At 37.8% G+C, this 11,142-nt stretch overlaps 1 protein-coding gene across 2 annotated transcripts; it reads right to left on the bottom strand.

Moving 5' to 3' along the window:
• On the bottom strand, positions 1–10,868 carry LOC129270821 (MAP kinase-interacting serine/threonine-protein kinase 1-like). 2 transcript variants are annotated; one of them, XR_010295124.1, is made up of 11 exons: positions 10,211–10,448; positions 7,503–7,574; positions 6,710–6,851; positions 5,569–5,694; positions 4,907–5,004; positions 4,292–4,413; positions 3,684–3,820; positions 2,815–3,170; positions 2,151–2,315; positions 1,011–1,525; positions 703–974 (listed from the first exon to the last, which is right to left on the bottom strand). XR_010295124.1 is itself a non-coding variant. In XM_054908151.2 (10 exons), the coding sequence occupies exons 2-10, from the start codon at positions 7,569–7,571 to the stop codon at positions 1,208–1,210; spliced, it is 1,533 nt and encodes a 510-aa protein (XP_054764126.2). In that variant the 5' UTR covers positions 7,572–7,574; positions 10,211–10,868; the 3' UTR covers positions 1–1,207. The 2 variants fall into 2 exon arrangements, 1 of the variants encoding a protein (XP_054764126.2); XM_054908151.2 differs by having other exon boundaries at positions 1–1,525; positions 10,211–10,868.
• Positions 10,869–11,142: the final 274 nt, after the last annotated feature.

The raw sequence follows: 11,142 nt of genomic DNA, 5'->3' as shown, positions 1-11,142 counted from the left end.
TGAGATATCTCTTTTATTTATTTCAGGCAATGTCATACCAATGTAAAATACAAATTACAAAATTTAACACCTATTGAAACTGATTTTTCAAACAAATGGAATGGTTTTATCTAGGGCTGAGTTGGTGCAGTCGGTCCACCAGTACCTGACCAAGACTGGCGGACACCGGTGTGATTTTGTCCAGACCAGTGCACCAACAAATGAAGAAATAAATAAGAAATTCACCAAGTCATAGAATAAATGTTTCACATTTCTTCAGGAGATAACAGCACATCGTTACCCCAAATCTAATGTTACTGCCTTCTGACAGGAAGACTATCAAATCACCGACAATAACTCAAAAAATAAAAAAATACACCGATGTTAAAAAAAATATTTGATCTTTTATTTTACTTGTCTACGAATACCAAAATGCTGTTAAAAAACAACAACAACATTACAGACCTCTTTTCATGGTTCAGTTGCCTAATAATGTTGATATGTTATTTCTCACATTATCAATGCATGGAAATATAAAACATGTATATGAATATCATATACATATCTCAAGAAATAAATTCAATAGCCAAATAAATCTCTCCCTTTACTGTAATCTGTCTTTCGGCCTGAATACACTGGTCTATCCCTTTACTGAGCATCTCTCTTTAGGCCTGGCCTATCCAATAAATGTGTTTCTCTCTTTAGACCCGAATAGTAAAACACTGGTCTATCCCATTACTATGCATCTCTCTTTAGACCTGGTCTATCCATTAACTGTGCTTCTCTCTCTCTCTCTCTCTCTCTGCCTAAATAGTAATACACTGGTCTATCCCTTTAATCTGCATCTCTCTTTAGGCCTGGTCTATCCCTTTACTCTGCATTTCTCTTTAGACCTGAAAAGTAAAACACTGGTCTATCTCTTTACTGAGCATCTCTCTGTAGGCCTGGTCTATCCATTAACTGTGCTTCACTCTTTAAACCTAAATAGTAATACACTGGTTTATCCCTTGACTGTGCACCTCTCTTTAGGCCTGGTCTATCCCTTGGCTCTGCTTCTCTCTTTTAGTCTTTAGGCCTAACTAGTAATACACTGGTCTATTCCTTTACCGTGTATCTCTGTTTAGGCCTGGTCTATCCATTGACTTTGCATCTCTCTTTAGACCTGGTCTATCCCTTTCCTGTGCACATCTCTTTAGGTCTGGCCTATCTCTTGACTGTTCTTCTCTACTTAGGCCTGAATAGTAATACACTGTTCTCTCCCCTGACTATGCATCGCTGCTCGTCGCTTCGCCAGCGCCGATTGGCCCGGAGGTGAAAGGCCAAAGTTGATGCCACCGTTGTTGAGCTGACCCGAGGGTCTGATGATGCAGATTCCATCATCGTCGTCTTCTTCTTTGGTGACATCGTCCTCTTCTTGGATTTCATCTTCTTCTTTCTGTGCAACAAGGCGGTTGCAAGCCACGGCTTCTGCTGCAAACTGACTAAGATCTTTGGCACTGTTATTACGTTTGATGATTGCTGGCGTCAGTAGAGGTGTGCTCGGAGGCTGTGAGAATACAATCGATCAAAACAATCTTTAGTCTTTTGATAGATTTGTGCCAAGCCTTAATGTTTAATTTTTATTTCTGCTTTTATCAAAACCAACTTCCCATCAGGATGGACTTCCCATTAACCCTAACATGACCTGCCTTTGGGACTTTGGGTATAATTCTTTTTTTATATTATGATTTCAATGATAATGCCAATTCATGCATCAAAGCAGAATTTCTGCTATAGCTATAAACAATACTGTAAAAATATGATAGTTTTAAATTTAAGGGAATGAGCCATTTTCGGCATGACACTATCCCATATCAAGTCACATGGTGTCTTGACGCTATACCCATATCCAACAATTTCGGTCTAAAAAGCTCTGTTCCTTGAGCGGTCCGGAAAAATGCTGTGAGCGGGACTATGATACCCCCCCCCCCCAAAAAAAAGGGTCTATTTAGTATTAAACAGGGGTGTCAGTGATCACAAAGAAACAGAGCTGAAAAGGCCGAAGAGTGTTGAAAAAGGCTGAAACTGAAAGAGCTTCCATACTTTGTAGAGGAAACAAATATGAGCTAAAATCAGAACAAAAAAAAAGCTGATCTCTCACAGCCCTGGACTTGAAGTTTCGCTTGACATACCTGTTTGACCCACGGGTGATTGAGGACCATGTCTGCAGTGTACCTCTGTTTGGCGTCCCGGACCAGTAGGTGTGAGATGAGATCCTTGGCTCCACAAGAGATGTGTTCCCACTCAACGCCATGGAAGTCATACTCGCCGGACTGGATGCAGTGCAACAGCAATTCCTGCAATTGTTAGAGAATATTAATGGTAAATGAATGTAGGTGCAGTAAACACTGGTTTCATGGGAAAGTCTGTCAAACCAAGGTTGATTGTCACTATATCATCGTAGATCGAGAGCTGGTACAAATGCATAAACTGAACTTTAGGTAATCATGAAATCTAAGCTGAAAAACAATCAGACTGACGATCGCCAACACAGATATGCAGGTGTGGGACAGTGCACATATCTTTTTTATTTAAATATATACATGCAAAGACATTAAATTGGATTCTGATCAATTTTTTTTTAAATTTTACACAACTGGCATTTATCTTTAAACTACACTTTGATTATTAAAAAAATACAACTTTCAATCGCTTGACTGATGCTATCTATTCTCATGGAGAGATAGAAGTCTGTTTACATGTATTCCTATATCCTCTGAGGGAGGGCGCTATAAGATTATGACATCATATGCATAAGGTCTATTATGAAAGAAATTTAAAAGAGAGATTGATTACCTCACAGTCTGGACAAGCCTCTCCCCTGTCCCAGCCACAGTCCTCTCCACAAGAACCCACAAACGGCGGATGACCGCACAACAGGATGTACAGGATCACCCCAAGACTCCAGAGGTCACACCTCTTGTCGTACACCGTCGCCTGAAGGTCATAGATAAACGCCTCCACGATCTCCGGAGCCATGAACTCCGCCGAGCCGACGGGGGTGAGGAGCTCCGGCGTCGTGACGGGGGTGTTGTACTGGCTACTCAGGTGGATCCCGCTACCGAGTCCAAAGTCGCATATCTTGATCGGCGAGATGCTTAGCTGGCTCTCGCAGAGAATGTTTTCGGGTTTCAGGTCACGGTGGGCGATACCTTTTAAAAACAACAATTCAAGGAGAATGATTTATACCAGGCAAAGAATACATTTATTTTCAGAAGCTACTTCTCTCAATTGACTCCCAAAATCTGCAACATTGGATAGGCTTTAATACTGCAGTGAATGGGTATTTTCCTAAGCTCTTTTTTTTTTCATTTTCCAGCGCTTTTTTATCATTTCGGGAGCAAAATCACCTCAAGCCCCTCTGTAAATTTTTTCCATGATTCATTGGTATCAAAATGAATATTGATGAGCCAACCTGAAAACATCAAAGAACATCACATATCACCATTTTTGTCTGTTCTTGATTCTTGTATGATTATACTTGTGGTATTTTTTTAACCTAATGAAACATATTATAAACATTGAATCCCAATAATAATAATATAACAGAAAGATATATTCTGAAGCTCTAATGATTTCCATTTGAACTTGGAGGTAGACTGTGAAGCCTGTGAATTTGTTTTTAAAAAAAAACACTGTTAGCTGAAATTAAAATAGGGGTTTACCTTTATTGTGCAAGAACGAGAGAGCGCTGGCGATGTCTTTGATGACAAGACTAGCTTCCAGTTCAGTGAACGTCTTACGCTGCTCGATGTGCTGCAGTAAGGCACCGCCAAACATCTTCTCAAAGATAAGGTAGAACCTGACAACGAACAAATATGAGCGTATTGTGAGCAAACAGATGATAAAGTACTTGGTATAATTCTGATTATTTTTAGATTGTATGTCTAACTAGTTGAAGCAACAATGTTTTGACATTGAAGTTTATAATTTATTCATGAAATATTGTGTACTAATTGATACTTACATCTTTTTCTTTTTTAAATTGCGCTTTGAGACATGCATAAGGCACATGGTAAATTTTGTGTATTTTTATCACCATTATCATAATGACACTATGCATATACTGACAAATTTTCAAGGGATCAATGAATTGTCACTCATGCGAATCCTTTAATTTTATATTTTATACCAAAAAAAACCAGACTTGAAATTTATAAAGCAAAATCATCTGAATATGCTGTCCAACTAAAAATGAAATGGGGGTTTGTGATGACCTGCTATCTTGCAACCACTACCTGCGTCAGGTTGCGTCAGGTTCTCTGAGCCTTACCTGTCATTGTCTTCGAAGTATTCAATAAGCTGCAGAATGTTATTATGTCCCTGACAGTGGTAGAGTGTTTCTACCTCCCTGAAGATCTTGGTACGGCTGTTTCCTGGTCTCTTCTCCATCACCTACAACATCCAAAGACAAATACAAAGGACCAAAATAAGGTGACTGGTGTAAAACTTCACCATCAATTGGTGTTGGGAATCAAAGTTCTTGGCCCCCGTTGCATAAAAGTTACTACTATGGTAACCTTGCCATACAATGGTAACTGCCATGGTAATGATGTCCAACAGATCCAGAGATTCCATGAAAGATACCATTGGATGGCAAAGTTACCATAATAGTAACTTTTATGCCACGGGACCCTGATTCTAGATCACTGGACCAAAAACGCTCCAGCTATCAGCACAATCTTGTTGCTTTGTTTTATAATAGAAAGGGGGTTATCGGATATTACTTGTAAACCACATGGATATTCAAAAAGGTAAATAGACTCCATGGTTGTAGACTTTTGTTTGACTGCTTCTAAGGCCTAATGCATATTAAACACATTGGTTGTCATCATGAAGTTTGACAAAGTGCAAAAGTACAAAAGGAAGCACGGGGGTGAAAACGCACCTTGACTGCGTACTCCTTCCCTGTAGATATCTGTCGACAGGTTTTCACTGAAGCATATGACCCAGAACCCAGCAGCTCATCAGTCAACTCATACACATCTACAGAAATAAAAAACAGTATGCTTTCTATTTACTAATTCCAAGGATAGACTGAGATAATCAAATAGACAGACATTATGATTGAGGCCTTTTATTGCCAACATTTCTTAAATTTCTTAAATTGTTAAAACACTAGATGGATTTTCTTTAAACAATGCAGAATGAGATGTATATCTCAACCATTCCTAGATTTTATGCAATCTAGATTTTCAATATACTTACATGTATTCAGAGACATACACTGTTCATAAATCAAGTTTAAATCTTATTTTTTATTGAAAAGTTATTGAAAATATAAAGACTTCTTTGACTTAGGATCCTGTTACATGAAAATCTGATTTAAAAAAAAAAATCTAATTTACACCCAAAATAAGCAGTCGCACAGTGCCACCAACATATCGATGAGCCACCATTATTAACACAACTATACATTTTGATGACTTGAGGGAGGGGGGGGGGGGACCAAACTATATAATTATCCTATGAAATCAAGTCAACTGAGTTGAGAAATAGGACAAATAATTCGAGCCAGGCAGAAAGCATGAGTTTTCAAGGCAGCCTCACCTTCAAATCTATTTGGCACAATTCCTGAAGTCCTCTTTTTCTTCTTCTTGCGTTTTCTCCTTGAGTCTTCGAGACCATGATGGAAGTCTTCCACCGATGATATACTCATCATCAAATCCATTTGCTCTGTTATATAAACAAAATCATAAGTCATAATACAGATAAAGAAAACAGATTGAGGAATTACATGTAAAATAGATAACAAAATGGATCTGTATAAATTTATTTTGCCACAAAAGGATTATAGTTTCCTTTGCCCAATGTCAAAGCCACATCTCTCCATCCCAGTTCCACCATACCTCTAAGAAAGATAACCATAAACAAATTTTTTCATTCCAATATTTCCCCCTCCAGTAATTTACTGTACACATACAGTCAGTAGCGAACGCAGGATTTTCTAAAGGGGGGGGGGGGTTCAAGCTGCATGAAATGTTGACATCCTCCCCCCCAAAAAAAAAGGTCTCCACCACCAATTTTAGGTCAATTCCTATCCCAAAAAAATTGACAAGAAAAAAGTCTTCAAAAAAATTTTAGGGGGAGGGGGGGATTGGGTATCAAAAAAATATAAGGGGGGGTTTGAACCCATGTAACCCCCCATGTACGTCACTGCATACAGTTATTGCATGACTTTCATGAAAGGGTATGTTGCTACTCACATTGCGCAATATCTTTCAATCCCTTGGCACATGTGAACTGCAACATGCATGACCAGGTAAACAAATATCTCTGCTATGACATCATCCATTACGGATGATCTGAATGCAAATGGTGGTTTCTCTTTCTCCTTTCATTTCTGTATACCACCACCAGTCTGGAATCTTACTGGGTGGTTCACTATGGAGTATATTTCAAAGGGGAACTTGCCAAGTGCACTGCGAGTTGGGGGATTTTTAAGCCTCCAACCAAGTTGACTTCGGGGAAGGAAGCTTTCCTTTAAAGGGGGAGTGAACTGTGTGTAGTCTCTCATTGACTGGGTGTTATAAATACATAGTCTTAAAATATACGTTTCCAGATATCTCCGTATACTACAGAGAATAAATTGACCTATAATTGTATTTGTATAGAGAAACTAAAATGTTTTGAGAGGAAAGGCAATTGATTTGCTACTTAGTAACATAATTATTGCGGTATAGCTGGTTACCTGATAGTAAGCATGTTTCACTGGCTATATTGTTGTTAGCGTAATTCTCAGCGGTGGCCTTACAGTCTGGCATCTGGACGGCTGCAGTAGCAGGCGGGCGCTGAGAGACACTCATTTGATCACCTGTTGGCATCTTGGTTACCTAGGAAATAATGTTACAAAAAGGTAAAATGAATTGAAGTATGATTACTTTAATGAGCACTTGACTGAATTTTTATGTGTCAAATATATTAACTTTGGCTGGCTGTGTATGTTGTTTCCTACATGTAAGCAGGTTGTACATGTATGTTCATGTATATAGCCATAGTACATTGTATGAGCATTAGCTGTGTTGATCCAGTGGTTCATCTCCAATGTTTCTTATATAATACAATACAATACAATATTGGTATTTATATAGCCCTCTCCACATTGACTGTAACGCTTTACAGAGAAGCAAAAGAATAGAATCGATGGCGCTTTACAAGGAACCAAATATTCTTGGAAAATCACATGTATGAATGAAAACTACATATGACAAGAACACTTATGTAATTAACTATTACAAAAAAAGTCCCTATGAATGACCACTGGAAAGCTCCCAGAAATGACAATTCACTGATACAGCAGAGGAGCTGGTTCCAGAGGCATGGCACTTCAGCAAATATGTTTCTTTCCTTTTAATTACATAGATAACAAGCCCAATCAATTTTATTATAAGATGAAAAGAGGGCTAATTGTTTAATGCAGTACTTTGTTTGCTTGTGCTGGCAGTACAGCGTATTATCATGTAAAGGTTCTCAAGTTTTTTTACCTGTATCGTTTCCTGGCTCTGGGCAGAATCCTGAGAGTTGTCGACAGTTGGGAACACAAAGGAACGCATTACCTGTATCATAAGAAAACAAACAACAAACAATTAGGACTTTGTTATTTGTATTTATTATATTTTGTTTCTAGACTGAAAACTCAGCACTTAGGCATAAACAGTGCAGTGAATGAGGATTTTGGGCGGTTCTTTTTGGGGGGCCCCGAGCCCCACATAATTTTTTCCCTGCATGGTTGGGATTTGAACGCACGGCCCTCTGTTTCAAGGTCCCAAGACAAATCCACAGGGCCACAATGCTCCATCATGAGATGAATTTACCCAGCTTTGATATAATTTCTCCCCCCAAAAAATAAAAAATTAACAACCCCATACATGAATATGCATAAAGCTATGCTATATAGGCCTACATCCTTGACTTCTATAAAAGGCAATGGATTGGAATTCTCATTGGAAAAAAAAACGTCACATCCTCTTCCGCCCTTGCCTTCACTACATGTACATGTAGGCAAATGAATTCTGCCATGAACTGATCATAATCAACTACTCTATAAGCCATCAGGAAGTACAGTCACGTGTCATAACTAGTCTGCAGTCGCAGACCCTGATTGAAAATTTGATCAAAAAGTTGGTCTTCACACAAGACTAGCACAAATTATACAACTTGTTTCAGTTCCTGAATGAGAGGGGGGCCTTCTGTACACAAGTCATTGGAAGGGGCCTTAGGCTGCATGTTCAGACTTCAGAACACTTTCCTCAAGTGAAAGGTTCATCCTAACTATCGCATGATCTATTTGCTGGTATTTTTTAAATGTTACTGTAGAAAGTGAAGTCTACTGTAGGCCTACATGTACATGCATGTATTACATACAGAGCCTGTCATATCTCCGTTTCATAAGTTCCTGTGATCATTATCTTGGTTTGAAGAAAGTATCAGATGAGGATCAATATATTTGATATGAATTACGCTGGATGATCAGAACACTTTCCTCCAGTGAAAGGTTCGTCCTAACCATCGCATGATCTATTTGCTGGTACATTTTTTTAATGTTACTGTAGAAAGTGAAGTCTACTGTAGGCCTACATGTACATGCATGTATTACATACAGAGCCTGTCATATCTCCGTTTCATAAGTTCCAGTGATCATAATCTTGGTTTGAAGAAAGTATCAGATGAGGATAAAAATATCTGATATGAATTACGCTGGACGTTCAGAACACTTTCCTCCAGTGAAAGGTTCGTCCTAACCATCGCATGATTTTTTTTGCTGGTACATTTTTTTAATGTTACTGTAGAAAGTTAAAGTCAATCTACATGTACATACATGTACATGTATTACATGTACATGTACATGTATTACATACAGAGCCTGTCATATCTCCGTTTCAATACTTCCTGTGATAGTAATCTTGGTTTGAAGAAAGGATGAGATGAAGATCAACATATTTGATATGAAATAATGATACTGGGTCTGCGGGGAAAGACCCTGATTGAAACTTCGATCAACAAGTTGGTCCATACACAAGACTAGCACAATAGCAAAACAAACATATGCCATAACTTTTTTATTTCATATCCACAATTAGCAGCTTCATGTAGATGTATAACATACTTGTCTGATTTTTCTCTAATAATTCAAATAATTTTTTTTAGAATGGTCTTGCCTTGAAACATCACTTAAATTTATCAATTTTTTTTTTTTTTTGGGGGGGGGATGGATTGCAATGTGTACTACATGTACATGTATTAATTTGGTTTCAAATTTATAATTCATAATTGATTTTTTTTTATTGCATGCATTGTTTTACTATAATTGTTAGATTCATTGAAATATGTATGAATTCTATATGTTTGTTGGAAACGAGAAATAAAAAAAAAACTGAAAACTGAAACTGAAGCTATGCTATGAATGTTGTGCAGAGTTGTTGAAGAAATTACATTTCTGATATAAAAAAATACAACATCCTGACTAAAATGTTGTGTAACCAGGGAATATCTGAGTGGTTTCATTTATTAACGGCAACACTGGCACTGCGGGGTTCCCATGACGCCACAAATCCAAACTTGGTGGTTTAGTAATTCAAAAGGGAAGGGGAATTCCCTTGAGCTTACACTTGGAGGGGACGTCCATCCTGTCGCAAGTTCATTATAAGGAAAATATGAGAAATTAATTTTGGCACAATTCCATCAAAGTGATCAAACATCCATTTAAGTGATAAAATTAATGTAAAACAGTTTGGACATGCCCTCCAAAAGAGTTCCATTGAAAGAAAAGTCATTTCCTGTGCATAAATCTTAACTATATAGGGTTAGATCTCTTCAAACTATTGAAAAAAAAAAAAATTCCGGTGAACAGAAAGTCCACTGCAAAAATTTGCAGTTTCACTCTCTTTCTCTCTCTCTCTATATATTAATTATTATATATATAAATATGTATATTATATTTTTTCAATTTAGTGCAGCCTCCATCATGTCCATGGATATCTTCAAAAGGCATCATTTGCCACCAACATTGCAGTCAGTTCAATACATACATGTACTGTATGTGGGCGTTTTGCCATTGAAATTGATGCGGAAGGGTGTAATCTACATGTACATGTACCTTTCAAGTTTCCACGTACCAATACTCCTCAGTATAAACATAATACTACATGTAAATGAACAAAAAAATAATAATAATAACAGTACTGAAGCCTACCTTGACTTAGAGTAGCACACAAAGTAGAAGATAGAATAAGCTTTTTAGCAATGGGCATTTGCATAGTGAAGTTTGAAAACGGTGAGAATCTCAAGTTGATATTGCAGGACGAAGTAGCGTTGGAATAGAAGAATCTATTGATTTCATTGTGCTATATATACCCTACCCAGCCATGTCACAACAAGACACGTACGCTGCTTACATGCATTGTATGCAATGACGAAAGCCCCTAATGTATACACACATCATGTGAGCTGTTCATGCATATATGGAGTGTCCACGTCCTAATAAGGGCAAAGCTATTCCTTTTGTACAAGTAGAGTGATGTGATTGGCTGGCTTGTTCCTGAGGGCTGATGAAATAATCCCTGTTTACGTGGAAAGGTTCACTCAATGCCTCAGCCTTCTGGGATAGTCTTCATATTCAGACTCTATGTTTTCAACGACACAAACTCTACAGACTTGCAACATTGGATACATTGCCATGATGTAACCAACACCAGTATATAACATTATCAATATTACTAAGATAGAAACAATTGCAGTTTAAGCGTCGACAGAGAGATTGCTGTATCGCCTTCATCATCGTACGATTCAGGTATTTATATTGGATAAGACAATGGAGGTAGAAAAGATAAGACTAACACCTAGTTGTTTGTAAACGTTAGCAGAAGACCAGTGGACTTTAGAATGTTCAAGAAGCAGTGATACCAGAACCACAATAGCATGGAATTCAATGGGAGGGGGGGGGGGGGGGCAAAAGGGCAACCCCGCCTTAATGTAAAAATCATCCATTCAAATTATATATTAACATAGAGATTAAGAAAATTTAAATCTGCACTCTCTATTCTCAAATTTCCTATTTGCATCCCCTCTATTTCTAAATCATAGAACTGCCACTGTGAACTTTATTTTGGCTATTAAAACAAGATT

Source organism: Lytechinus pictus, chromosome 11 (genome assembly GCF_037042905.1).
Source record: "Lytechinus pictus isolate F3 Inbred chromosome 11, Lp3.0, whole genome shotgun sequence".
In the NCBI taxonomy this organism is placed as follows: Eukaryota; Metazoa; Echinodermata; class Echinoidea; order Temnopleuroida; family Toxopneustidae; genus Lytechinus; species Lytechinus pictus.
Note: the sequence above shows the minus strand (reverse complement) of the source record. Positions and strands in the feature narration are given on the sequence as shown.

Coding starts and splice junctions, on each gene's coding strand:
- LOC129270821 (XM_054908151.2), bottom strand. CDS start 7,571: ATGCGTTCCTTTGTGTTCCCAACTGTCGACAACTCTCAGGATTCTGCC. Junction 3,821..4,291: donor TACTTCGAAGACAATGACAG/GTAAGGCTCAGA, acceptor GTTCGTTGTCAG/GTTCTACCTTATCTTTGAGA. Junction 1,526..2,150: donor ATCACCCGTGGGTCAAACAG/GTATGTCAAGCG, acceptor GTATTCTCACAG/CCTCCGAGCACACCTCTACT.